This window comes from Zychaea mexicana (genome assembly GCF_025766255.1).
Source record: "Zychaea mexicana strain RSA 1403 chromosome Unknown BDB00scaffold_81, whole genome shotgun sequence".
NCBI lineage: Eukaryota > Fungi > Mucoromycota > Mucoromycetes > Mucorales > Lichtheimiaceae > Zychaea > Zychaea mexicana.
The window spans coordinates 1-25,745 of NW_026516744.1; the positions used below are offsets into that span (position 1 = coordinate 1).

A 25,745-nucleotide genomic window follows, 5' to 3' on the forward strand; every position below is an offset into this window, starting at 1 on the left:
CAAGGACTGTCGATGGCCCTTTTCCTGTGTGCAGCAGCCGGTAATCTGACGTATACCTTGGGCATCTTTTCCAATCCCCATCAGACCCGGCAGACACTGTTGGAGGCTGTGCCGTACATCCTCGGCAGTGCAGGAACCCTGTGCTTTGATTTGACTATTTATATCCAATACCTCATTTACAACAACAATACCCAAGAGAAGAAGCCGGCGGCAGATGGCGTGCAGCCGTGAAAAGTCCCAGCTTTGTGTTTTTTTCCTTAACGTTTGTAAATTTTGTATATACTTTTTTTTTTTCCAACCATTTGCCCACACGTCCACTTGTCATTCTCCTTCACTTCATAACTCCACATACACCACTTAGAGAACCCGCCACTTGGTAATTATACCTGTTATCGTCCCATCCACCCAATCAACTCAATAAATCATAGTTTTCAAATTATAAATAGTAATAATAATAGTAATGTAATTATAGTAGTTATAGATTAATCGTTAGTTGGCGGCCCCGGGGGTTATTGTTGTAAGATTCCCTTTATGTGATCTGGAAAGTGTAGAGTGACAAAGAGGAAAAAATTTAGAGTGGAATAAGAAAATAACTTTACTGGAGACATTGGAGGCGTTGTGAAGAAGTGTGTTTCTCTTGATGAGGTATGTACACCAGCTACTATGATGATTCCTGCACGCAACGACATGCATGATTAGAACAAAAGAGAGATAAAGAGGTCGTTATGGATAATGTGAGGCATGGCATGGTGGGGGTGATATTAAGTGAGAGGGGTAGACAGTTTGCTGCTTTTGTTTGTTCTTCGTTCGTTCGTTCGTTCGTCCGTCGTCCTACCTTCTCAGCGTACCACGGCCTTGCTGATGGTACAATTGCTCAAGATCACTTTCAAGTGCCTTGATCTGTGCGTGCTGGGATTCCAAATCCTTATTCAGACGATCACGCTCTTGGATAAGCTATTTGACATTAACAGTGCTGTTTTAGTTTCTCTCTCTCCCTCTCTTTGCTGACACACATACACAGAGCGCATCTTACCTGCTGTTCCCACTGGCGGAAGCGATTCTCCTCTGACTTGACTTGCTCGGTAAACACCTTGCGCAACGAATCTTCCTTTTCTCGATGCTTGGGGTTCTCATACTTTTTGATCCTATCCCCAAAAACCAACAACCCCCATCAGCCCACTTCTTTTTCCCACTTTGTAATCAGAATGGAGGGAGGGAGAAACTTTACTTTGGCTCGCCAAACTTGCGTGTGGCCATCTGCTGTTGACGATAGTTCTCATAGTGGATCTCTTCCGTGGACGAAATCAGATCCAGCATGTGGGAACGAACAAGCAGGTTGCGCAGCTTTTTGAAATCACAGTGCTGCTCATTTTCGACTTGGGCACATCCCCAAGAGTATTGGCGACCGAGTACTTGGCGGTTATCGGGCGTGCGGACGGTCTGGGTCGAGCCAATGATGGAGAACGGCATGGCTGACATGATGTCCATGTTGCGCTTCGTCACATCCTCGTCGTCGCTCTCAATGGGGCACGAGTAGACGCGGATGTTTTGGGCTTCAATCACTTCGAGAATCTACGGAAAGAAACCGGTTTCCCTTTTTTAATCTTCCTCCTCCTCTCCACCCTTTGCCTCCTTCCGAAGCTATCCGGTGTTTCCCTGCTTCCTCTCTCTCTCTCTCCGGACAAAGGAGGAGATCGTAGACTTACTCGTTGCTTGAATTGAGCCAGATCCTTGGGTGTCAGCGTATCTGCCTTGGCAATGACAGGAATCAAATTGACACGTGAGCCGAGGCGTTTCATGATTTCAATATCCAAAGGCTTCAAACTAGCAGCAGCACACGCAATGATCAGAACTTTTTTTCCATCTCCATTGCTTGTATGCCCTCCCCTTTTTATCATTTTTGCTCTTGAAGAGATTGACTTACCCATGGCCATTGGGTCGGATAAAGTACAGACATACATGAACACGCATATCAGTCATGCCTCGACGACTAGGCTGTTGTTCCTGGCGCATGTAATTCTCGTGTTGATCGTCGATAAACTCAATCACCGGCAACCAGCTGTCGTAATTGTTGACATAGTCACCAAAGCCAGGTGTGTCAATGACGCTCAGCTTCACATTGAACATTTGTTCCTCGAGCTCTAATATCATCATCATCATCATCGGTAAAAGGGGAGGGGGGGTAATCAATGATATATTTGTCAGTATTTCCTTATTCTACACGAAAAACGCATCTTTCCCTTTTCCTTTGTCGAAAAAGTGTAGTAGTGAATAAAGCTTATATCTGTCATAATTCTGGGACTTTACCAGCTTTGGTGATTTCAATCTCGACAGTTCTGTCGAGTTGCTTCTCATGACGTTTGGCGGGATTCTTGTACTCCTTGATGGACGTGGTGAAAAGTGTGTTGACAAAGGTGGTTTTACCAACACCAGATTCACCTAGTGGGTATGTGGGAGCAAGTTTCGAGGAAAGGAGGAGGGGATCAATCAACTACACATTGTTGTCAAGCATTTCTAAAAAGCCATCTCTTTTAATCTCTCTCTCTCTCTCTCTCATTTTTATTTTTCTCTCTTGCTCGCGCGCTCCTCTCCAAGGAGTGTCTCTCTCTCTCTCTCTCTGTGTTTCTTCTATAGTCATTGCTTCCTCCCCTCCCCTCACCCGCCCGGTCAAACTACCTCTCCTTTCCCTTTTCTTTCCCGAGATGAACCACCAAGAATGAATAATAGTAAAAAAAACACTTACCACACACCATCACTGTAAAGTTGCAACCGCGGTTCGTGACAATTTTATGCCTCTGGTTCGGCAAATGCGCGACGCCGATACCAGAGGAAGAAACGGTAACTGGAGCCATGGATGACGGAGTCGATTAAAAGATTGTTGGAGAGCAAGTTGTAGCGAGCTAAAGGGAAAAGCAAAGTTAAAAAAGAGAAGAAAAAAAGAGAGGAAAGGGAACAAAAAGAAAGGGAGCCCCACACCCAGACAGGTCCTCTCTCTATTCTCATCTTCTTCACCTAGCACACACACACACACACACACAAAATAAATCTCATTTTGCTTTGTGTGACCTTGACAACTTGCCCAATATGGCTCCCGGCTCTTTATTAAGCTAGAACCCACAGCAATTTCCCCGGTGTTGCAACTTCCCGCTTCTCTTTAAATGGTTCGCCGGAGAACGTGCCAGGCAATCATTGCGACATGGCTCACGCTAACTCTGGTGTCTACATTCTATTACACTTACCACATTCGGTACCTTGATATTGGCCCTATCTCTTCTTATACATGTACTGGCACATCTGCCCGGACACGGCAATGTGTCGTCGAAAACTTTTGTATAGACCATAAAGGTAATTTGGATTAACTGCTTTCTTTTTTTCTTTTTCTCGAATCAAATCTCGGTCAAAAAAGTGTATTTTTTTTTTCTCAGTGAGACTTGTTGACTCCTTTTATATATAACGAGAAATAAAATACAATAAATAGGCGGGTTTGTCGTTGCGGATACATATGAACAAAAGAAACAGTTCCTCAATGATCTCAACATCAACGTGATCAGTGCAGATCAAGAAGGTGATGCCTACTATCGACCACAAGTCAAGTGGCGACACGCCAACGCAGGTGTGCCTGTTCGAAACGATACATTATTTGTCTATGGCTTGTATTCGCCCGAACATTTTGCCCATATGCTCTTCAATGGCTTAATGCCTCTTTACAAGTAACTATTTTGCTGCAAAAGAAAAAAAATGGGAAAGCTAATATTAAAAAAAATCTTAAAACGTATAGCACAATGAAGAAACATGGTGCGTCAAGAGACAGCTGGATGTATCGTGCAATGACTTCGGCCTCCTACCCATTTATGGGACAGCCATTATTCACAGCCGATTTCTTCAGCGACGGCAGAGACATTGTCACTGATACCCACAGCTTGACGAGCGATCAACAACTTGTATTGAAACGTGGCGAAACTGTATGCTTTTCAAAAGCCGTGATCGGCGCAGGCGTAGCATGCTCGCTTTCCTATTATTGCGAACAGCCAATCGACTCTGACATTTATGCGTCGTTCCGAGACGAAGCCGTTGATTACTATGTCACGCAAGGACGATGGCAGCAGCACAATGAACACAGCTTATTGCACGACGCTAACCGAGACGACCAAGCATGTGTGGAATCGATGCAGGTCCACGCACCACCCAATACCATGAACAACACCAGAGTGATTGCCATTCTCAACCGCAGCAAAAACCGCAGGATCACCAATGAGCAAGAGATTGTGGATGCCCTGAAATCTAAATACATTATCAAATTGCTCAGTTTCGATAAAGGCTGCTCGTTGGCATCTTCAGCGTACTTGCTGCATGATGTGGATGTCCTGATTTCACCGCACGGGTCACAGGAAGGTGCAGCTATCTTCATGAAGGATAATTCGGTCGTGCTGAGCGTCGATTCGCGCGGATACTCGGAGGATTGGTTTGCCTATCCATTCACTGCCATGGGCCGACGGTTCTATAATTTCGAGGTAAGGGTCTCTCTATCCCTGTATAGCCTAGATCAAACTTGAAACATTCATACGTTCATCTAAGAACAATAACCTTTTTACAACCCCCCCCTTATTTCCACCTCTCTCCTCTCCCTTCGCGTTTCCCCCTTTATTAGTGCCAAGCCATGAATTGCGTGGATACAGATGTTGCATTGGCCAAGCGCAAATTCGAAGAGGTGGGCGTATATCTTCCGTCGCTGGATGCAGTGCAGGAGTGCGCTTCTTGGTCAAACAATCGATCCCCGGATGCATGCATCAAGGAGTATCTTGGCGACACTGTGGATTCGGAAAAGGCTTCAAAAGCGTCGCTCCACTATCTCAAAGACGCACCACGACGCGCAGATATGAGTCGTCTGGTGCCATTTATCACCAATGTCATGCGAGAATTCGATGATTTCCGGGACATGTCCTACCGCCAGATTTGTGATATGGAGAAATGCTGTGGATATAACTGTGGCTATGCGCTTGGTACGAATGTCTATGGCACGGACCGTGGAGGACAGATGAAAGCATGGCCGCAAGACCCGATCACTAGCGAGAGAAAGAACAGCTGGGTCGTACATTAAAGAAGAATGACCAACGATCACCAAAACTCAAATGTATTAGTAGAAAGCAAAGTAGAGAATGTATAAACACTTTAATAATTGTAGTTTACGTAATAATCATATGTACAGAAAGAATCAAACCGGTGGTTATATTTTTTTACATGCAGAATGGGTCATATCAAAAGGTGAAAGAAAGGGGCTTTTAGTTGGTGTTGCTGTGTGAGTCAGTATTGAGAGAAATAGGGTCTTTAGTTCCATGAACTGGCAACAAGGTCTTTCTGAACAAAGTCGTCTGTGGGTTGCGTGGACATGCCAAACGTGGACCGTGGCCGCTTCGCAGGGATGTCTGTGGGGAAAGCGGTTCTTGTGGAGCAGGTGGTCATGATGGCCGAGCCAAGTTCTTCCCGAGGCTCGCTCATGGTTGATGATTGGCGTTGGCCCGAGTGCTTGACATGCACACGCAGTTGGTTGAAGAAGGCTGAAAGCATGGTGGACAAGATATTTCGGATTTTATGCAGTAGTAGAAATAGTAGTAGTGATAGTAGTAGTAGTAATTGATGCTGTTATGCTTGTTGTTTGATTGATATGTAAAACAAAAAAAAGAGTACAGAAAAAAGAATAAAAAACTCTGGAGATGCTGATTATTTATACGGGGAGAGGAGGAGGAGGGGGGAGGGGGGGAGGTGATAGTTGATATTAGAGAGGGTCGGATAACTTTAAGGAAATCGGTGCGACACGCAAAAACCCGCGCACCAATGAATTACAAATCTTCATCTTCATCGTCAGGGAGTAGTTGCACGTCGTTTGTCATCATTGCCATTGGCTCGTCTTCTTCCTTGGCCATGGCAAACCCGTAGTCGCCTTCGTTGCTCTCACCATCACCACCCTGCGTCTGCTTGCGCAGCTTCTTTTGCATCTGCTTACGTTCCTTGGCAAGCATCTGGTTGCGCTGAAGACTGTTCATCAGCTCTTCTTCCATGGCCGTAAACACCCGCTGCGGCTGGCCAGATCCCGCGCCTTTCTTTTTCATGCGCATGCGCTCGAGCTGCACTGTCAATCCGGATGAATTCACTGCTTCGCCAGAGTCATCCATCATCATGCTGCCAGTCCTACATCATCAACACAACAAGTAAATAGATGAGCAAATGGGGTCCAACAAAAAAAAAAAGACATGTTTCTCCTTTTGCTCTCGCGTTCTTGTGTGTGTGAGGAGGGGGGAGAGGTAGAGAGACTTACTCTGACGGGGTAGTAGTAGTAGCAGCAGTGTCGTCATGGGCATCCATCATGTCCAAATCGGTCGTTTGCTGATACAAGATATTAAATTTAGTTTCCGTGCCATTTCTCTTTCCACCCAAATCCGGCTAAACTCTTAAAGTCAAAAAATCAGCTCACCATTACTACCGCATTACCACCAAAATCGGCAGAGCCTCGCAATCCGCTCAACACTGACTGGTCAGCGGCTTGCAGCTGGTCAATGTTAATTTCTTGTCCCCACGAAGAGACAATGGCACTGCCCAGATCGTGCGATGGCTTGTTTGCTGGCGGAAGGGTATAAAAGGGGATCTTGCCGCCATTCCAGTCTTGCAGAACCGCTCGCGCCACTAGATGGATATCGGATACACCACCCTAAAATCAAACAAACATGTCACGTTAGCATTACAATGAATAGTAGGTAGGTTGATTGGCAATAGAGAAATCACCCCACACGCTTCCAAGTGTATGCTCTCTCACCTTTTTCAGCTTTCCACGCTGCTGTGCGAGTAATACCAGAAATTCATGTGCGTTGTTAAAGTATCCAACGTCATACATCATCATCAGCTGCTCGGTAGGGATCTTTGATACAATTACTTCCACTAGAAGATGCGTGGCGTGAGATATCTCTGCCTTTCCTTTTCTCTCTCTCCCCCCCCCACCCTCAATTTCTTACCTGGTGTTACTGGATCCTCTAATAACTCAACCTTGATACAGTTCCGCAAAACAATCTCGGCATCGCTCTTGCCATCTTGTCCTTGGGTTGCAAATACGATACCAGGGCAATCGAGAAGTTTAATGTTCTTATCGAGCGTAATCTGTTGTGCAACCTTTGTAAAACCAGGCGTCGACCCCACGCCGCACACCTTGGCCCGTGCTAACGAGTTGATCACAGACGATTTGCCCACGTTTGGATAGCCAATGATACCGACATTGATTGACGTCTTGATCTGTGCACTTCGACAATAGTTCTTCAACAGAGCCATCAACGCATCCGCACCCAAACACTCGGAGCCGCTCAACAAATGCTCGGCTGCCTCGTCAGCTGAGACATTTACGCGCCCCAAGTTCCGTCGTTGGCTTTGGGTCGATGATTTAAAAGCGATGGCCGGGTATTCGTTGCGTAGATACTTTAACCACTGTTCAACGTTTTCCTTGGGCACCAAATCTACATTGTAAATATATCAAGTCAACAACAGCGCCTTAACCGTAATAACATACTGCTCTTGACCATTCCCAACCACCGATACGGAGAGAGAGAGTAAACTTACCAATCTTGTTCAGCACCAGGATAATCTTCTTATTTGTACCACTTTCCATAATCATGCGCTCCACATGGCGTGTTCGAGTACCAAGAGGATCGCGTGCATCCAGAATTTCCAATACCACATCCGCATGCTCGAGCACCTTTTTAAATTCACGGAAATAGGCCTTTTTCGAGTTATCCTTTTCACCCGTCAATGCGGCATCCTTTAGCATTTTGCCCTCATCAGCCAACTGACTTTCATGTTGATCGTCAAATGCTTGTCCTCGTTGCTGAGCGTTCTGAACCATATCTAATAATGACGCGCTTTGTCCGAACTTTCTGTTTTTGTTCTGTAGTTGTTGACGTGCTTGTGATTGTCGTTCTTTCGCTGCGGCAGCCTATATAGAATACATCCACATTATATCATGTACATTAGCCTCTTTCTCCCTACTAACATATCACACACGGGTCTATCCGGGTACCTTTTTCCGGCGTTCTTCTTCTTTGTTGGCCTGTTTCTTTTTGAAATGATCCAGATTTGGGATACCGGGATCTTTCTTTATTCCTATCGAATCAAGAGCAATAGAAAACGAGATCAGTCAGTTTGGAAAAACAGTATAAGATCGATTAATGACAGACAGGCAAAGAGAGTCGACTTACGGCCAGTCTGGCGTTTAACATCACGAGCATTTTTCTTTCCTAAAACATTAAAAATTGGGATCCATGTCTTAATATAATGTCCAAAACAAAGAGCAAGATCAATTCATGCGTACCTATGGCTCCCATTGTTAATGATAACTTTTGTTATATGCAACAGAGCAAAAAAAAAAAGTTTTTTGCTTTAATTTTATTTTTCCAAGTTTGCGGAGTTACAGAGTTTTATTGTGGCAATTTTCTAAAGTCATGTGGAAGCAACGCCTCAGGATTAGACTTCCAGGAAACCACCGCGATTTCCAAGTATGGTGCGCACATTTTCCCAAAAGACTTTATCGTAAAGGACAGACTCTTGCTTCTGCTTCCTGCTACGATAGTAATAAGGCATTGACCACTTCTTGCGGGCACGTAGAACTTTGAGTGATGGGGTCTTTTCCACCAATCGAACCACGACATCAGCGGGGACATACATTTCCAAAAACGTTAGCTTGGCTAACTGGTCCTTTCCATCGTGTCCCGTAAAATGATTGAGGATTCCCAAACTCGTGTATTGGACAGGACAAGCAATCTTGATGTGTTGGATATGGGGACACCGAGTGGCGATCGTTTTCAACATGGTGTCTGTTGCGGTAACGTAGTTGTAGTAACGGCAAATGTGTTCATCGTCGAAATACTTGATGCAACTATTGATATCGATCACAATCACTTCCAAAGCAGGGCAGTAGCCAAAGAGCGTGTCCAGATTTTCTTGCGCGCAAGAGGTTGCTCCTCTGAATCCTTCGTAGGTGGGCTTGCTGTTTTCAGTGGAGATACGTAGTTCTCGTAGGGAGGGTGCGTATCCGAGGCATCTTAATGCTTGCGTGTTGACAAAGTATCCATCAAAATAAAGGTACAAGAGCTCTAATGTTGCACGATTCATACTAAAGATTGACATTATGCCGTAACCGGCGTCGTGGAAATCGTTCTCGTTCCCCTCGCTATAGCTGATCCAGTGACCTGAAACCACGTATCGACGCAATCTTTTAGTGTCCCAAGATATCTGCTTCTTGGTTGCTGCTTCTGCTTCTATCCTTTCTGCATCTGATGTAGTTAACAAATTGGAAAGCATCATTTGTTAGTAGTGTTTTTGAGAGTGAAAGCAGTAGGTTGATTCTGCGTCATATGTGGTCACTAGGTTTAATCATGTTACCGTTTCTCTCGTTGTTGCTACTGCTACTGCTTTTAAAGTCGTTGTTAGCGTAGCTTTCCGCAAACGTTTCTTCCACATCCTTATCAATTTGGCGCTGATGATCCAAGATAGTCGGTGGCATTTCTGCATAGGGTGCTACTACCAATGTTTCGAGAAGAGGACAATGATCGAGCGCATGCTGAAAGCAAATGCCGTGACGGACACTGTCTTCAGGGTCCAGAAACAAATGCTTCAGGCTGGGACACCGACCGAGAATAGCAGCTAGCCAAAATGTAGTGGAACCATGGAATCCTTGCTTAGATAGCTTCAGGTACGTAAGCCGGGGAAACGCGTATTCTTTCAAATGAACGGAAATTTGTGGAAAAGTAACGAGTCTGTAAAATTTAAGCGTGTCGTCTTCAATGTCGCATCGATATTCTGTGATCCTCGAAAACGAAACCCGCATTAGGTCTGAACAGCAAGTTAACAAGGGGACGAGTGTTTTACAGGCTGGAATCAGGCAATCCCGAAACTCTACAGCTTTTATTCTTGATCCGATCGTTCGTAAGTCTTGTGCCAACAGGTTAACGGGTTTGTTGCGAGGAGTGTTTCTTAGATCCAGTTTTGAAAGACCTTGCAAAAAGCAGAGACCACGCCAAAAAAAAAAAAAAACAAGAAAAAAGTTGTTTTTTTAAAATAAGAATCATAAGAGTGCCTTTTCTCTATTATAGCAACAACATCGTCTTCTAAACACACTTACATAGCTCTTGTATTGAAGGACAACTGTCCGAGTCCGTCAAAAATGTCAACAGTTCACAAAGTACGTCAATATGCATTGGCCCCTCCAAGTGAAGAACGCGTATTTGGTGACGGCACATTAAGGGAATCAGTGGAGACGCGTGTATGACTTCTGGACAGGAAGGTATATAGGTCGGCACTTTTTCCCAAAATGGGAGCCACGCGACCACAAACTCGGCCCACGCTTGACATGCCTGTGCACACCGTAACATGTCCATGAATTCCAAATCCTGGAATATCAGCACAAGAAGCTCGTAGGGCAGCAACTGCTGGAAACGGTGATTATAGTATACCAGGGCGGATCGTGTCTCTCGTCTCTTATTTTCCAAGTCTGTGTGCTGAGGGTTGTTGGGTGATACGTGCTGTAATCCTTCTTCATACACTTTTAACGCGGCTCGGATATTGCCTTGCGCTCTGTGGACTTTTGCAGATGCAAGATAGCCCTTGACTGATGTCGGGTCCTTGACAATGAGGCGTTGAGCCACCCGTTGCTCTATCTTTTGTTTGGCAGCTTGGCTGAGCTGGAGCAGTAGTATGTCTGGAATAAGCGCATCAGAAGCTGTCACAACCGCTTCTTGAGCCCATCGAAGAAAAGGTTGTGTTGGCGAGGCTGTGGTGGTGGTGGTTACGGTTTCTATGATCGTATCATCTTGGCGGTGTCGCCGGCGACGAAAAGGTTTAGTGAATATCTTTGTGTTGACCCTATTATACATGGAGGAGGTAGAAAGGAAAGAAAAATAAGTGATTGGGTGTCAAACGATTTGTGTAAAACTCTACTTATGCTAGAATCTGTTGGGAAATCCCATGACTAGGGTGCGCCGTCGTCGGTGTGTATGTATGTCATTTGATCCATGCACTGTGTATCACCTCAAAAGCGAAATTAATGTTCTTCTTGATGTATTCTCGAACGTGAAGACTGCAAGGCATAGTTAACACCGCTATAAAATATGTTGTATGATAGATCAACCTTATTTTCATTACATACAACAAGCTTACATGATGATTTTGCGAGAATTACATGATTCGCTTATAGTAGCTGATAAACTGTGTACAATATAGAAAGCCATCATCAGCTATTTCTGCATAATCAAAGGCCATTTGCCGTGCTCCTGCTTGGTGGAAGAATTATATTACGACTCTTTTGCAAGCAGCAACATGAAGCTCTTTCAATGCAAAAGTTCTCTTCATCAGCTAAGGTTATACGTTGCCAAGGAAGAAAGCTTGAATTATCATGCTATATGTGCGTTTCTCTGGTAACCAGTAACAATAGTGATATGGCATACCAAGGGAACGTTGCAGACATCACGGAACATCTGGCTTTATAGTGCAAAAGAATCAAGTCGCCTCATAATTTCAGTCCCCAACGCTATTATAATCGAGCGGCATACTGAAATAGAACCAGCGCCGTTTTGACGCAAACTAGCGTACACAATGGCAAAGCAGTTGTCGGTGGAAATAGGTGTCACCAATGCATTGATCCATGTGTAACTAAGAAATTGCTCCCAACCATTTATCTTAGTAGCGGTGACGCTAGCCATAGCCAATTGAGTATGTTATGTCTAAGCGACCACAAATCTGAAAATGTAAATGTTCTATCTCGGTGCTCACAGGGGCGATGCAAAGACAAAAGGCTACATCATATTCATTTCGGTACTGTCCAGTAACAACGATGAAAACAATTGTAATGATCTGGTCACAGCAATTACTACCACCTTATACATAACGCCACTGTTTAGTTTGTTTGTTGCAAGACAATGACCATCAATTGGATAGGGTCTATCAAAACATGGATCGACAGCAGTTGTACTAATTGCTCGAGGTAAAAGGTTTATGTATGTGCCTTTTAAAAGTCAGCTACGATTTTCTTGTTATTTCTAGCGCCAGCGCCCAGTGAGACGAAAAAAAAAAGACGCTTTTTGCAAACCCCACCCACCAACACACACATTAATTAAAAAAATGAGTCAACCAGAGCCCAAAACCGCGACTCCCACTGACGAGCCTACGATCAATCAAGAAGAAGAGAACCCTACCGTTGAAGAAGGTGAATCGGGCGGTGATGTTGACAAGGTAAACACAAAAAATGGATTCTACCTTTTTTGATTTTGACACAATGCTTGCAAGAAAGGTGTATACGTTTTTGTGCGCAATGTGTCAAACCTCTGAGGAAGAGTAAAAAGTTGAATTTTTGGTATCTTTTTTCTCTTTCTCTCTACAGGAATTGGAAGCCATGAAGGAACGAGTTAAAGAAATGGAAGATGAGGCTGCTAAATTACGCGAGATGCAGGCTGAAGTAGAGAAATCAATGAATCCAGAAGAAGGTTAGTTTTTATTTTCTCCCCTGGTTTTGATCCTTTCCACCTTTTCCAATCATAAAAATAGTCAAAAAGAGGGGGAAAAAAAGAAAGAAAAAAAAAGAGAAACTGACCAACGTAAAAAAAAAAATATGTATGAAAAAAAAACGTACGCGTTTTTTCTCCCCTAAACAGACAAAGAGGCGGTTGATTCGCGCTCTGTATATGTTGGCAATGTAAAAATCATATGAACAAACATTGAAGAGAAAAGAGGACATAAAGGAGGATGAGGATAGTTTTAGGGAGAAATCGCTTGATACGATCATGGTTAATGACTGACACGCGTATGTTACATTGGATTATGCTATGCGTTACTCTTTTTGCTCTTTAGGTGGACTATGGATCATCACCTGAAGAACTGCAAGCTCACTTCCAGTCTTGTGGCACCATTAACCGAGTGACAATTCTCTGTGACAAGTTCAGCGGTCAGCCCAAAGGGTAAGTCTGCTATGCTATGTCTACTGAAGAATTTGAATGTGCTGTGACTAATCTATTTTTTATATAATAGCTTCGCATATATCGAATTTGCTGAACCAGCATTCATCAATGCCGCCGTCGCATTGAATGAGAGCTTGTTCCGTGGTCGTTTGTTAAAGGTGAGGAAGAAGCATACAGGCGTGCATGGTTGAAATGCTGAATTCTTCTACCTTGTATTACATCCGATGTATAGGTTTCGCCAAAGCGGACAAACGTTCCTGGATTTGCCCAGCGTGGCCGCGGCCGTGGTGGTTTCCGTGGTGGTTTCCGTGGCGGAATGATGCCGTACTATGGCCATTCACCAGCATATGGCCATCGTGGTCGTGGCAGGTAATGTGGTCTACGGAAATTGGGTTGCCGTTGTGGTGTACGACAAGTTATACTGATCTTTCAAACACACATTCTGTTATTGCTTTGTACAGAGGCCGTGGCCGTGGTGGTTACTATGCTCCTTATTAGTGTGTAGACAAAACTTGTTGCTTTTTTTCCGAGGATGGGTAGTCTGTTCAGTATCTTGCGTTTTATCGAAACGAACTATAAAAAGATCTTCTGTTTATACTCTCTTTAGAACAACCTCTTTGGATGTGTTATGTATGTAACTAGGCAAAGTGTTGCCATGGTGACATATCCGAGGAACACATTGTCATGGATCATCTTAAACGCAGTGTGCATGTATACAAAGTTTATCCTTGGTAATACATGGAGAGATTATTTAGGGACCTCATGACATGTACACACACACACAAGATTTAAAAAAGCGCAGTCAAAAAGACCGCAACTTTCCTTTTTTTTTTTCATTGAAATCCAAGTTCTCTCGTTTTTTACAAAAGGAGGAACCCAAAGACACGGGAAACAAGCAAGTCTGGGTTGAAGAAGAGAGAAAAAAGAAAAAACCCACCCCACCCACAAAGCGCATAAAACCACTGTCCTTAATATTACTCTAATGAACTCAATGAACTCGAATTCTGGTCTGGATGAACCCAAGAGCAACAGGCGCAACAGTGCCTATGTTCCTGTCCACCGTCGTACGAGCAGCATTTCTGACCGTCCCCAGGATGATGAACAACTGAAGCGTCTTTCCCGAAAATCTGAAGACACCTATGACTCCCGAAGGTCGTCCCGCCAGTTCGCATGGAGCCGTCAACAGCAACAGCAGCAGCAACAACAACAGCGCAATAACCAGCGATATTTCGACGATGGAGACGATTCAGATGATGTCAGCATCGCCTCTACACCCGCCAACCGCTTCTCACGCGGTATCGGTGGTGGCGGCAACGACATTGATAGACGAAGCGCTGACAAGCTACATTATGCACTTGAGAATCTCTTAATACATGAGGAGCAGCAGCAGGACTGGGAGGAACTGCTGCGTCAGTACGATCGCTACGAGGATGTCGAGGACATCAAGGCGGCCAACCGACGAAGCAAGCGAGCGAGTCGTATCATGGATCCTTTCAGCGAGCCTCCTGGTAAGAAGTCATTTTAAGGGGGGAGGGGGCAGAATGGATAATGAGGGCGCATTTTTTCTGGAGGTTATATATGCGTATATATTTAGCTACAAACACAGCGTCAAGAGAGAGAGAGAGGATGTGTGCATTAGATGTGTTGTGTGTGTGTGTGTAAGAGTAGGAGGAGTCTTCCATACGTCTTGTTTTGTGTATGCATATTCACACACATATATTTCCAAACAAAACAACAGCGGAGGTACCTCTGGCGGAAGAGCCAACAGTTATCCTGGACTGCCATGACTTTCCGTCGGCATTCAAGACCCATCACTTGCACGACATTTTCCGCGAGTACGAAAACATGCGTGGCGGTTATAGGATCAAGTGGATGGATGATACCCGTGCTTTGATTATCTTTGAGCACCACACAACTGCCAAGAAGGCCTACATCGACAACGTCTCGAATCCGCTGGCAAAGATTCGCCCTTACAATGGGCCGACTGACTTTTTGAAATGTAAGTGCTTCGACCATGATTAATAACACTCCCTCTCCTTTATTTTTTGTGTGGCTCTCACATTCTTAAACACACGCCCTTATTCTCTCCCCCCCTCCTCGTTCCATCAACCCCCCTGCTATGTCTAATGCTTTATTGACGTGTGTTAATAACGATTCGCCACACATATTTTTCATACATACATGCAGCCCCCACCGTCACTCAATCGCCACGCCGCCCTACGTCCATTGACGTCAAGAGAGCCAGCTATGGCGGATTTGGTCTCAAGTCGCCTGCTCGACCTGAACGACAAAGCCTTCGAGGTAAGCTCGCCCATGTCCATAAACATGAACACACATGCAGCATAGCGGAGTCACTGATGACTCGAAAAGGCGGTATTGTCTAGGAAACCCAGTGATGCAACCGTGAATACCCGGATCAACTTTATTTTGTATCTATACTTTTTATTCCAACAACAAAAAGGTCATAAATGTCAAGATTTTTTGTATATGAACTAGTACACAGTCAACTTCTTGGGTTGAGGAAGAGTGTGAGCACAAAAGAGGGGGGTGGCAATGGAACCGTCTGATGAGGGGCGAGGAAGAGATTATGCTCCTTTGTATGTGTATTAAATAGTAGGCAATTCGTTCGACTAGAAGTTAAATTGATTGTCTGTAAGTGGAACGTAGGGCTGGGATGGAAAAAAAAAAGGATTCCTGCTGTGGCCCTATCAGTAGTGTAACCTTGTCGCCCGTCCTGCTCCTAGTACACACCTATCTACTACTTATGTAACAACTTCACAAGACGCATTACAACATATCTATCAAAATGAACGTTTCCCCCTTACAGGCACAATGTTTAAACCGATCTTTCTTTAACGTATACTTTTCAAAATAGTATCAAGGATTTTTGCTCGGCGTTGACAGTCTCCCTCGTAAAAGTAATAGCGGAATGGGTGAAAACTGCAAGCGAGATACAAGCTACGACAATGCAAACCCAAAAGAAACCATGAATAGCCGCCTAATAAAGGACCAACAAGTCCGCCTTGCAAACAGTATGAGAGTTATTGAATAAGAGGGTCTTAAAAAAATCTCACCTATATAAAACGATGCATTGATAAGACCAAAACCACGTCCACCCCCATCATCATCGGTACCTTGGGCTAGAGCTTTGATACTTTTGGATAGACAGGGGGGAGAAAGCAATTTAACGCACAGGGTGATTGTTGGAGTCAACACGATAAATGGGGCTGGGCCTCCTGTAGTTTTGGTAGGCCTAACACGGTAACTGCCAAAGCAGCCCGTCAACGTTGTTGTCGTACAAAGACATTTGGGACCATCGAAGCGATCATGGAGGTATCCCGAGAGCGGCATGGCGACGAACGAGGGGAACGAGAGAACGAGACTCCAATTTTGGTTGAGTCGTAGCCCCAGTGCTAAGCGAACTGGTAAAGAAAGGCTATAAAGTAGCAATGTTACTTACTTTCCACTAGCTAGTACGAGTAAAAAGGGTTCTCCATTATGTGCCATGTTTTATAATATAACCTGTAGTGCGCCAATGACGAGACCTTGGGAGACAACAACTACGAGTGCAGCCAACACGCGTGTGCTCCTTAAAATCCGTAGAATACTAACACTTTTTCTCGGCTTCTCTTGCTGCTGATCGGGCGATGGCAGTGCGCGGTTGTCTGAGCCATTCGTAACATACTCCTGTGGCTCTACTTGTTCTTCACTTTCGACAACTTGTTTTTTTCGCAATCGATGGGACTTGCCACCTGTTGTGAAAGACTTTATTTCTTTTTTGCGGTTGCCCCCGAGGATAATTGTTTGGTATCAACACCCGCTTCTGCACTGGTTTTGTTGCTCCCACTCCTAGGTTCGCTTGGATCGACAGCAGTAGCTGAAGTTGACTTGAACCACTGTTCTGGGCTATTCCGACGTTCTACTAAAAGCAGACGCAAGAAAAAAGTCGATTCTCGCGAGGATGACGCGAAAGATGAACGAAGCCTTGTATCCAAGACTATCATAAAGTGCTGTTTTGTATATTTGATAGATTAGCTTACAGAAAAAAAAGTCATAAATTTGCTGGATGTGTGTGTGTGTGTGTGTGTGTGTGTGTGTGTGTGTGTGTTGTACAAAGTAGTTTGATTGCTCATGTAACTTACCGCCTTTCATGTATGATCAAACAAGACTTTTGTTAGAGCTTTTTTAGTAGGCATCTTTTTTCAGTATAGTGATTAGTGAAATCATTTATAAGGTTACCAACCTCCATTGGGTGCACCGATACTCATGCCAATAAGTTGGGCTATCATCACTCTGCCAACCTGAATTTATAAAGTGTTAAACTGAAAAGTATATATATATGTGATAAAAGAAAAATAACAGAGTACAGCAGTTGTAAGAACACTATTCAACTCATCTGTGTCCCAAGCTGATCTTGAGGAAAGCTATCAGAAATTTCAAGACAAAAGCAAGCGTCCAGACACAAGCATCTGACAACCCCAATAAGAAACGTGCAATAGACAGCACCCAATACTGGGTTCTAAACAATGGGACCCGAGTAGGGTTTGAATGCCCAATAGCATGGGTGTTCTTCTATGCTTCGACACATCTCCTAATGTGATAATATATATCATCAACAAACAATAACGAATCATCACCGTGGTTTTAGTGGATGTGGGTACTTTTTTTGGCTACCGAATTATGGAAATAGGTTACGCTATGTGAAATCGTACCAAAGTAGCCGAAAATCGGAGACGCGACCACGGCAGCTGCTGAGAATAAAGCCAAAAGGATTTCCTAAATCTTGGGACGCGCCTTGAGCCAAGTTCCCACCATGGTATGTAGATGCTGCATCCATTTCTTTCGGCGATACGCCTCTGTGCAGCGCGTCAATTATAAATGGAACTAATATAGAGATCATCAATATGCTTCATCTTTCATTCTTTGGGACATTAGCGAAAAATAGCAAAGACTTGGTATTACTTATAGGGATGATGACGGTGTACACAAGTCCCTAGATATTTAAAGATATAAGAACACCAAAAAAAAAGCAGATACTGGCATTTGCTTTCTGTTGCGTCAACTGGAAAGTCCCACTCACTCCTGTGAGGATCGAAAAGGTTTGCAGTAATTGAAATGTAGATGTTATGTGACCGGTATTTCAAGAGAAACGGCTTTTTACGCTGTCTTTCATCTCCATTGTTCTTTCCGGCTGGTTGCTTTTCTTCTTGAAGGGCGTATCATGATGTCGTTCTTCCCGTCTACACGTACACAAGAAGTGTTTAAATCAGTAAAATATGCTTGACTGTATGTTACAAACCACCATTATCACAGATTTCCCAGAGCAGATATGTACCGAAGTATATGCTGTAGAAACTTGGCACGGAGCAGAAGTTAATCACACAGACATGATATACTTTTTAAGAGTGCAGTATTATATATGTACAGCTTGCTGCGCAACATTTTGCTACTTTTTCAAAGTACCCACGCTTGCTGATACTGCTATCCCGCAGTAAAATTGCAGCACATGCTGCACCGTCACATGCAGGTTCTTGATCCAAGTTACTGCTGTGGCATAACAACTTATAAATGCTTTTGTAATTTCCAGCTGATTATCTATGACATCTTCCGTGATGTTACTAAAGCTTCCTTTGGGTGTCATATATATAAATACTATTTGATTTCCTTCAACGGAAAGTATTACATTGCAAAACGTTTGAAAGAACGAACTAGATATTCAACACACAACTTAGAAATATACGTGATGAAATTAACGAGGATTCACTGTGTTGTCCAAATAGTTGCAAAATTTTAAAAGTTCATAATTGAACATCATAAAACCAGAGAAAAACATATATAGCTCTTTTATGATCAACAAATTAAACTTCTTACATATAACTCAGTTTCTTAATCAATCAACAGTTGCAAGTAACGAGAGAGTACTGTAGTCGCATTAAGAGCCTGGAGTTGGCCGTTGACAAACATTAAACGTGCGACAACGTATACACAGCATAAACAATAAAGACGCTTCCGCTGCTCTACTATCGATGACAGCTGTCATTAGATGCGCGATAGCGAAATGCTAATAACGAGCTTCTATAATGCTGTAACCATGACAAACATACGCCGAATACGCGAGCCCTGGATACAGCGGTAGTGATACTCCCTATTATTGATAATTTGTCATCAGTAGCTATAATTATAAGTGACAATCATCTTTGTTGTCGCACGCTCGGTTTTTGCCAGTAAGCTTATGTGTCGAATCACGTACAAACACCGGTGAGAAAGTGTTGCACATGCAGTATCCTCTTTAATCCCTCAATGTTAGGAGTACAAGCTTCCATCTATAAGTTATCGGATCAAAAGCAGACTTTGAAAGAAACATAACATATGTCTGTTACAACATTTTCCTCCTTTCAAAAGACAACTTTTATAGGGCCTCGCTCCACATATCGCCTGTGATAATATGGCGCTGCGCGAGTGGAACAAGCGGAGTTTGTATCTGTTTTTTCGAAAATCGGCCCCTGGAAAAAAAAAAGAAAGTAACGGCTGTTAAAATAAACAGTCAGCCGATTGTTGTTTCGACAGAACTCTTTCTCTTTCTTCTCTCTTTAACAAAACCCCCCACTCGTAAAAACATATCTACAATGGCCGTCCCCGAAGGTAACGCTACTGCTGGTGCCAAGCTCTTCAAGACTCGTTGCGCTCAATGCCACACCGTCGAAGCTGTATGTATTATACTGGGTCAATCTTATGTGACATAGCATTGCCTAGAGCGCTCTGCTACCTACCTGAAGCTCTTTATAAAAAACAAAACGATATACTAACGGATAAACAACAGGGTGGCGCTAACAAGGTTGGACCTAACTTGCACGGTGTCTTTGGTCGCAAGTCTGGTCAGGCTGCTGGTTACTCTTACACCGAGGCCAACAAGAACAAGGGTGTCGAGTGGAACGACCAAACCATGTTTGATTACCTTGAGAACCCCAAGAAGTACATTCCCGGTACCAAGATGGCCTTCGCTGGTTTCAAGAAGCCCAAGGACCGTGCTGATGTCGTCGCTTACTTGAAGGTATGTAGGAACTACTGTGGAAGATTGCTGTTCGTTTGTTTGTGTTTGTGTGTGCACACATATGGGACCTGAATAACTGATTTATTTCTCTTTTTATATAGGACGCTACTGCCTAAGCACCTCCTCCCCAAAATAATACACACCACATCATTAGCATAGACTGCATCTCTTGTTTATAAATAAAAAGAGGGCTACTTATATAGAGTAGACTTTGTATCTCATTGAAGAAACAAAAAAGTTAACTACCCATACTACTGTTGAGTACTGAGAAGGATACGCTGTTTGTGTGGATCGGTGAATCGGGATACGCATGGTATTGAGTGGCAAACAGGCAGGCGCTTTGTTTACGAGGGCGTACGAAAGTGAAATGGGGGGGGGGCGATGTGCAATCGGTATTTGTCGGGTCGTAGGTGAGTCAAAAAAGAATTGAGCGCCTTTTTTTTTTTTTACACAAATCAGCCAATAGGGAGTTTAGGAGGTGCAGTGGTCGGGATGTAAGTGGCGTACTGACTGGTTATAAAATTAAGAAAATCAATACACACACAGGAGCACCGGAGCACTTCATGCTGGCTCCCCATGTGGGGATGATGTTTTAGGCACCGTTGTCCTGATCCATGGCATCAATACGCACGTGGCAAACGACAATCTGTCATGCGAGCGAAAATAACCCGATGGGCACAAACCTGGAGTAGCATTCTCTTTAGCAGACCATATGATGTGTATTGCCTATTACATGTACGGGGCCTTTCTCTGAAGAGTTGGGGCGAGCGAACTTTAAAAAATCGAAAACGCCAATCGTTACTGTCACGGATAATTTCGAGAAGCTCGTCCAAACTCTCTTACCTGCTGTTTGGCTTTGAGATAGCACAGCTTTTATCAGACGCATTTTATTCGGAGTATCAAAATGATACTATCAGGTCTTCTGCACCTACGAACCCTTTGATCCTGCGCTCTCCGCTTCGTTTTGTGTCAATATCTGCAGGACTTTGGCTTGAACGACTCGTTGTAAGATTTTTCGCTGACCTCCCTTCAATGGGGAGCAAGGCCCCCAAGCCCCCTGTTAGCGATTTTGCTCGAGGCTGGATCAAGTGCAGCAGACACATAGTGTATCTTATCACTGCTATTCCTCAGTAAGATAGGAGCGATGATTAAGTATTAGACGGGTATAACGTATACCAACTGATTTATCCAAGAAAGAGCATATATCGTAACCTTCTTCAAGCACGCACAGTATACAAACCTTCAAAAGTCAAGAATAGTTTGCTCAGTGCCAAAAATAGGTATCATAGACGAGAAGCCCGTATCACATGGATTTTATGGCCTTTACCGAAGGACTGTAATCATTGCTACCACCATTTGCCCCTGTTGTATACGTGGCTTGTGGATCCTTTGATGACGATTGTGCGTAGAATTTTGTAACACCGGGCAAAACATTTAGTTCTAATACGTGACAGTCTAATGAGTTAGACAGTACCTTCTGCAGAAATCGTAAAATAGTATTGTATGTGCTGTTTGATGCTCTTACTCTTCATGACTATTTTCCATATTGTAAAAGTTTGGACAGTGAGATCAACTCCCAACTGTCCGAAAACGAAGGCTAAAATAAATGGGGTATTGCTAGTTGATGGTTTTCATAACAATGAACCGATTAATTGGAAAAAGTAACAATTGTACTATTTCGTAGATCTGGGCGTTCTGTTTGAGCTTAGTGCACAGTTATTTTCGTCTAGTGAGCGTTGGAGTCTGTGTTTCAACGAGCTCAATAGTTCAAGCTATGCCTTTTATCTGGTCTTTCATCTTCAGAAGTTCCGGCGCATCTGCAGACTATGCACCCCTTTTCGACGTAGTGTGTCTGTTTTAAAAGAAAAACTGTCGAGCAAACCAACTTGACCAGTTGATTTTTAATTACCAGCCACGTAGCTGATATTATCATACTTTGATGTAAACAATTACGCTGTGTCCGACTTGCCTATGCAATAATCAATCGATATGAGGACCTGAATACAGAGCGTTCACGGTAGGTAAAGCCATTGAAAGAAGAACCACCGTCCTGCAGCAGTAATACAGATGCCTTAAACTGAAGTGTTTACGCTCCCTGTAGCAAAACTATCGTCTATAGATGTTCCAATACAGCAGTATAAAGATCATCGCCAAACACGCTTACTTTAAAGTTGTGCACGCGCTGCATGAATCGGGGGACATTAGGGCTCAAAAAACCCGCTGGCAAATCTTTCACGCCGCCAAGGATTGGGTTCCCCACAATTACCTTAAGCCACCCCCCAGCTAAATATTATACAAGCCAAAAAAAGTTGGAAGTGTCCTATGTTGGTTTGTCATTGATACTATATACAAGAAGAATGCCAGGGAAGGAGGATGAACAACATCCAGTTGCCCGTTCAGAGTGAGTTATACCAATCACATTGGTGCAAAGAGTAATTTCTTTCGGAAGCTTGCCCATTCGGTGAGACATAGCAGTCTGTGCTTTTATTTGTTTGTTGGGATAGACGCACATGGCAAAAAATATCAAACGTTAGTTGTTTAGAGACCTGCAAGCTATCTAGTTCCACATCACTTTCTCCAAAGATACTCAACAAATGTGCGGCTTTGTAAAAACATCACAGTGGTACTTATAGCCAAAGCCACACATTTTGCACCTACAAAAACAAACATGTGAAGGTGGGAGGGACATGGTGGGAGGGGGGGGAGGTGTTCCACGAGCCCAAAGGAACACACAGCCACACAAAAGAGAAAATACCGTCCTAAACCAATCACCGACAGTACCCTCCCCCTCCACAACCTTACCAGCCCTTACCCCAAGTAAACATCATGGTTTTGATCGCATCGCAGGCATTATCCTGATCTGCTGTTGAGGGTAATAATCTCAGCCACTCTTTCTAGCCTTGTGCAAGGCCACACAGAAAGAGCAACACCCCTTCAAAGCCACGATGTCTGCAAGAGACAAGGTTTATTGTGTTGTTGATATCACTTTGCGCCAAATACATACTCCATTTCCTCCAAGGTCCTCCCTTTCGTCTCGGGCAGCCACCAGATACCAGCGATCGTTACAACTTGACACGCACCAAAGAAAAAGTAGACACCAGAAACCGAGGACGCCATGAACAGAGGAACGCAATAGGTGATCATGATGGAGAAAGCCCAGTTCAAACCGTACACCAGACCCATGCCCTTGGCGCGAGTGCGCATGTTGAAAACCTCGGCCGGATACACATACGTCGCGATGCCCCACGTGAAAGCATAAGTGCCACCAAAAATATACAGGAACGCTATGATCGTGTTTCGGGCGTTGGTATTGGTAAGAACAACCTCGCCCGTCTCGACATCCACAAAAGTGTAAACCTGGAACATGGCGCCGACGATGAACATACTGATGGCCATGATCAACGATCCGCTCAAAAACAGCTTCTTGCGTCCCCACGTATCAATGACCCACTGGAGAGAGATTGCGGCGCACACCAGCGACAGGAGACCAGTACCACCAGTGGCAGCAATTGACGACGAGACATCCGACAGACCGGCTGTGAGGAAGATCTGAGGAGCATAGTACCAGATAGCAACGATGCCGGTGAATGACGTTGCAATGGCAACAAATGCAGCAGAGAAGAAACGGTTTCGGTTGGTAGGGGCGAATAATTCGGCATACGTGCGCTTGCCCAGGGAACGCTCGAATTCGATTTCGGACTTAATCTCGTCAAACTCTTCTTGCACATAACCGACACCGCGAAGTGAGGTCAATGCGGTCCAAGCTTCTTCAGTGCGTCCTTTGTCGACTAACCAACGGGGCGAGAACGGCATAAAGAGCATTGAAATGCCAAAAATCAGACATACCAAGGATTGTAGCAAATAGGGAGCTCGCCACGACCAGTTGGTAGTAAGGTAACTCGTACCAAAAGTAACGAAATAGCCAGCGACTTGCCCAAACGTACTCATCAACGTGAAGAAACTGATGAGTCTGCCACGGATATCGGGTGGGGCAATTTCGGAATGGTATAAAGGAATGCCACTGTTTTTCAAAAAAAAATTATTGTAAATTGGATTAAAAAAAAATTATTCTCATCCCTTAACCCCTTATTAGGCAATGATTAGATCACGAAATCTGCACCCCGTCCCACTTACTTTGTCATCAGACCAGCACCCAGACCACCAACGAGGCGTCCAGCCAACAAAAGACCAAAGTTGTGACCGATAACGAGAAAGATGTTGCCGATACAGAATAAAATAGATGCACCCACGATGGAATACTTTCGGCTGAATCGATCTAAAACAATTCCGGGTAATAATTTAGTGAACAACAAGTTACGGAAAAAGAGAAAAGGAAAAAGATAAAAAACACATACCGCAGAAAAAGCCAGAGAAAAACGCGCCCAGCGCAGCCGTCATTAAGAAAAGGGCTAACAGGAGCCCCTGTAGATATCCTAAATTTTCTTCTGTGAAGAAGCGCTCCTGAAATGGCACCATGGTAAGAACACCACTTGTTGCACCGGTATCGAAACCACAGAGGAAGCCGCCAATGGCAGCCACAATAGAGGAGAGGTAGACACCTTTGCGAACACCAGGCTTCACAGTGTCGACCGATTTTACGCTCAGCGCTTCTGGATCTGCTAGATCTGTGAATTGTGTTTTGTTGGACATATTAAACAATAATTAAAAGGTAATATAAAGAGACGCACAGACGCAAGTTCTGTGTTTGTTATAATTTAAGGTCTAGGAGGTAAAAGTTAAAAAGTAAACAATAGAGGAAGAAGAAACAAACAAAAAAAGAAGATTCAAGTCATGTAAGATGGAGTCTTTGCCAGATGGGCTGGATCGGGGGAATAAGTGACTTTGAATCTGCAACCCGTTAATACCCGTGAAGTTGTTGCGGAGATCTGAGAGATCGTTACTCGTCCTACATGCTTGCAAAAATATACTGCACCGGTGTCGCGGTGAATACCATTCGCTTAATTTGTGGCATCTTTGGGCTGATGTTAAGAAACGTCTTGTCAAACCCCTCAAGGTCGGAATGAGAAGAATTGCGTGGCTTAAGAATTGCCATGGCGTTAATACAACGATTCTCTTATTCGAAGAAATGACTTATATAACAATGAAATCAATTCAAAGTTGGATGAAAAACGCATTATGAATGAGTGATACAAGGATATAACAAGAACCTTTGCGGATGAAACTAGAACAAAATTGCTCAGACCATTAGAAGGCAGGATTTGCCACTATGTAATTCGAATGATCCGTCGTGAACTGTACAAGGTATAGAAAGTACTCAATGAAAGCTGAGACAGAATTCACCCTGTTGAACGATGCTTATACTGCTCAAGCAGTAATCACCTATCATCATGTCACGAATCGACTGATGGAGATCGAAACATCAATATTAAACTGTAAATACATATCATCGCTGGACGATGGTACCTTGTTCCAAGAGATGGAATAGATGATGGCATGTCAAATAAAAATTGCTGTTTTTTCTCTCATGATTGCTTTTATCAGAGAGAACATCTTTTCGTTTCTCCTCTCTCGGTGACTATGCAATTACCAACAGGAAAATTTTAGATCTAGAAGATTTATAAACATCGTTACATAACCTACAATGCAAGTTTGATTTTCTCGAACACGTAGACAATGCTATATATAGCAGCTTTTCCCGTGTTAACAACCTTTTGCTGTCCGCGGCGAGGAAGAAGACTCTGTGAGATCCG

The 25,745-nt window shown here is 43.8% G+C and overlaps 11 protein-coding genes across 11 annotated transcripts; 6 read left to right on the top strand and 5 right to left on the bottom strand.

Annotated features, from left to right (window-relative positions):
• Window positions 1-12: 12 nt before the first annotated feature.
• On the top strand, window positions 13-380 carry BDB00DRAFT_875964 (uncharacterized protein; the record flags this gene model as incomplete). Its single annotated transcript, XM_053127429.1, has 2 exons — window positions 13-227; window positions 362-380. The coding sequence occupies 2 exons, from the start codon at window positions 13-15 to the stop codon at window positions 378-380; spliced, it is 234 nt and encodes a 77-aa protein (XP_052976001.1).
• An 84-nt stretch (window positions 381-464) lies between these two features.
• On the bottom strand, window positions 465-3,035 carry BDB00DRAFT_841156 (Septin-domain-containing protein). The gene is made up of 7 exons (XM_053124806.1): window positions 2,744-3,035; window positions 2,308-2,439; window positions 1,925-2,141; window positions 1,707-1,824; window positions 1,229-1,572; window positions 1,034-1,145; window positions 465-954 (listed from the first exon to the last, which is right to left on the bottom strand). Exons 1-7 carry the CDS (start codon window positions 2,850-2,852, stop codon window positions 832-834), a joined length of 1,155 nt encoding a protein of 384 aa, XP_052976002.1. The 5' UTR covers window positions 2,853-3,035; the 3' UTR covers window positions 465-831.
• Window positions 3,036-3,727: 692 nt separating this feature from the next.
• Window positions 3,728-5,170, top strand: BDB00DRAFT_841164 (uncharacterized protein). Its single transcript, XM_053124807.1, has 2 exons — window positions 3,728-4,511; window positions 4,649-5,170. The coding sequence occupies exons 1-2, from the start codon at window positions 3,783-3,785 to the stop codon at window positions 5,096-5,098; spliced, it is 1,179 nt and encodes a 392-aa protein (XP_052976003.1). The 5' UTR covers window positions 3,728-3,782; the 3' UTR covers window positions 5,099-5,170.
• Window positions 5,171-5,683: 513 nt separating this feature from the next.
• On the bottom strand, window positions 5,684-8,394 carry BDB00DRAFT_841172 (P-loop containing nucleoside triphosphate hydrolase protein). The gene is made up of 9 exons (XM_053124808.1): window positions 8,348-8,394; window positions 8,235-8,273; window positions 8,057-8,139; window positions 7,600-7,972; window positions 7,005-7,496; window positions 6,809-6,930; window positions 6,470-6,703; window positions 6,314-6,381; window positions 5,684-6,186 (listed from the first exon to the last, which is right to left on the bottom strand). The coding sequence occupies exons 1-9, from the start codon at window positions 8,358-8,360 to the stop codon at window positions 5,838-5,840; spliced, it is 1,773 nt and encodes a 590-aa protein (XP_052976004.1). The 5' UTR covers window positions 8,361-8,394; the 3' UTR covers window positions 5,684-5,837.
• A 3-nt stretch (window positions 8,395-8,397) lies between these two features.
• BDB00DRAFT_597454 (uncharacterized protein) lies at window positions 8,398-9,983 on the bottom strand. Its single transcript, XM_053117979.1, has 3 exons — window positions 9,418-9,983; window positions 8,699-9,308; window positions 8,398-8,622 (listed from the first exon to the last, which is right to left on the bottom strand). The coding sequence occupies exons 1-3, from the start codon at window positions 9,860-9,862 to the stop codon at window positions 8,454-8,456; spliced, it is 1,224 nt and encodes a 407-aa protein (XP_052976005.1). The 5' UTR covers window positions 9,863-9,983; the 3' UTR covers window positions 8,398-8,453.
• Window positions 9,984-10,111: 128 nt separating this feature from the next.
• BDB00DRAFT_597374 (uncharacterized protein) lies at window positions 10,112-11,206 on the bottom strand. Its single transcript, XM_053117978.1, has 2 exons — window positions 11,191-11,206; window positions 10,112-11,110 (listed from the first exon to the last, which is right to left on the bottom strand). The coding sequence occupies exon 2, from the start codon at window positions 10,905-10,907 to the stop codon at window positions 10,143-10,145; it is 765 nt and encodes a 254-aa protein (XP_052976006.1). The 5' UTR covers window positions 10,908-11,110; window positions 11,191-11,206; the 3' UTR covers window positions 10,112-10,142.
• An 899-nt stretch (window positions 11,207-12,105) lies between these two features.
• BDB00DRAFT_841181 (uncharacterized protein) lies at window positions 12,106-13,625 on the top strand. The gene is made up of 7 exons (XM_053124809.1): window positions 12,106-12,261; window positions 12,410-12,512; window positions 12,681-12,721; window positions 12,877-12,983; window positions 13,054-13,141; window positions 13,216-13,352; window positions 13,445-13,625. Exons 1-7 carry the CDS (start codon window positions 12,151-12,153, stop codon window positions 13,479-13,481), a joined length of 624 nt encoding a protein of 207 aa, XP_052976007.1. The 5' UTR covers window positions 12,106-12,150; the 3' UTR covers window positions 13,482-13,625.
• Window positions 13,626-13,700: 75 nt separating this feature from the next.
• On the top strand, window positions 13,701-15,390 carry BDB00DRAFT_931712 (uncharacterized protein; the record flags this gene model as incomplete). The annotated part of the gene is made up of 5 exons (XM_053129049.1): window positions 13,701-13,714; window positions 13,786-14,491; window positions 14,722-14,982; window positions 15,171-15,284; window positions 15,368-15,390. The coding sequence occupies exons 2-5, from the start codon at window positions 13,966-13,968 to the stop codon at window positions 15,388-15,390; spliced, it is 924 nt and encodes a 307-aa protein (XP_052976008.1). The 5' UTR covers window positions 13,701-13,714; window positions 13,786-13,965.
• Window positions 15,391-19,554: 4,164 nt separating this feature from the next.
• On the top strand, window positions 19,555-20,411 carry BDB00DRAFT_841194 (cytochrome c). Its single transcript, XM_053124810.1, has 3 exons — window positions 19,555-19,690; window positions 19,804-20,034; window positions 20,136-20,411. Exons 1-3 carry the CDS (start codon window positions 19,610-19,612, stop codon window positions 20,148-20,150), a joined length of 327 nt encoding a protein of 108 aa, XP_052976009.1. The 5' UTR covers window positions 19,555-19,609; the 3' UTR covers window positions 20,151-20,411.
• Window positions 20,412-21,664, top strand: BDB00DRAFT_841198 (uncharacterized protein). Its single transcript, XM_053124811.1, has 2 exons — window positions 20,412-20,444; window positions 20,562-21,664. Exon 2 carries the CDS (start codon window positions 20,686-20,688, stop codon window positions 21,166-21,168), a length of 483 nt encoding a protein of 160 aa, XP_052976010.1. The 5' UTR covers window positions 20,412-20,444; window positions 20,562-20,685; the 3' UTR covers window positions 21,169-21,664.
• Window positions 21,665-23,016: 1,352 nt separating this feature from the next.
• On the bottom strand, window positions 23,017-24,684 carry BDB00DRAFT_770011 (general substrate transporter; the record flags this gene model as incomplete). Its single annotated transcript, XM_053119857.1, has 3 exons — window positions 23,017-24,055; window positions 24,169-24,310; window positions 24,390-24,684. The coding sequence occupies 3 exons, from the start codon at window positions 24,682-24,684 to the stop codon at window positions 23,017-23,019; spliced, it is 1,476 nt and encodes a 491-aa protein (XP_052976011.1).
• Between the last annotated feature and the right edge of the window lie 1,061 nt (window positions 24,685-25,745).

Bases quoted from the DNA above. Each gene is read 5' to 3' on its own strand.
- BDB00DRAFT_841181 (XM_053124809.1), top strand. From the start codon at position 12,151: ATGAGTCAACCAGAGCCCAAAACCGCGACTCCCACTGACGAGCCTACG. The intron at 12,722-12,876 runs GTAAAAATCATA...TTTGCTCTTTAG, and splicing joins GCTCTGTATATGTTGGCAAT to GTGGACTATGGATCATCACC. The intron at 13,142-13,215 runs GTGAGGAAGAAG...TCCGATGTATAG, and splicing joins TCCGTGGTCGTTTGTTAAAG to GTTTCGCCAAAGCGGACAAA.
- BDB00DRAFT_841164 (XM_053124807.1), top strand. From the start codon at position 3,783: ATGAAGAAACATGGTGCGTCAAGAGACAGCTGGATGTATCGTGCAATG. The intron at 4,512-4,648 runs GTAAGGGTCTCT...CCCCTTTATTAG, and splicing joins GACGGTTCTATAATTTCGAG to TGCCAAGCCATGAATTGCGT.
- BDB00DRAFT_841194 (XM_053124810.1), top strand. From the start codon at position 19,610: ATGGCCGTCCCCGAAGGTAACGCTACTGCTGGTGCCAAGCTCTTCAAG. The intron at 19,691-19,803 runs GTATGTATTATA...GATAAACAACAG, and splicing joins AATGCCACACCGTCGAAGCT to GGTGGCGCTAACAAGGTTGG.
- BDB00DRAFT_841172 (XM_053124808.1), bottom strand. The intron at 8,140-8,234 runs GTAAGTCGACTC...TTGATTCGATAG, and splicing joins TGTTAAACGCCAGACTGGCC to GAATAAAGAAAGATCCCGGT. The intron at 6,382-6,469 runs GTGAGCTGATTT...ATCTTGTATCAG, and splicing joins GTGGTAATGCGGTAGTAATG to CAAACGACCGATTTGGACAT.
- BDB00DRAFT_597454 (XM_053117979.1), bottom strand. From the start codon at position 9,862: ATGCGGGTTTCGTTTTCGAGGATCACAGAATATCGATGCGACATTGAA. The intron at 9,309-9,417 runs GTAACATGATTA...TAACTACATCAG, and splicing joins TAGCAACAACGAGAGAAACG to ATGCAGAAAGGATAGAAGCA. The intron at 8,623-8,698 runs GTATGTCCCCGC...GCCCGCAAGAAG, and splicing joins AAGCTAACGTTTTTGGAAAT to TGGTCAATGCCTTATTACTA.
- BDB00DRAFT_841198 (XM_053124811.1), top strand. From the start codon at position 20,686: ATGCGAGCGAAAATAACCCGATGGGCACAAACCTGGAGTAGCATTCTC.
- BDB00DRAFT_597374 (XM_053117978.1), bottom strand. From the start codon at position 10,907: ATGTATAATAGGGTCAACACAAAGATATTCACTAAACCTTTTCGTCGC.
- BDB00DRAFT_841156 (XM_053124806.1), bottom strand. From the start codon at position 2,852: ATGGCTCCAGTTACCGTTTCTTCCTCTGGTATCGGCGTCGCGCATTTG. The intron at 2,142-2,307 runs GTAAAGTCCCAG...TGATGATATTAG, and splicing joins GATTGAAATCACCAAAGCTG to AGCTCGAGGAACAAATGTTC. The intron at 1,825-1,924 runs GTAAGTCAATCT...TGCTGCTGCTAG, and splicing joins ATCCGACCCAATGGCCATGG to TTTGAAGCCTTTGGATATTG.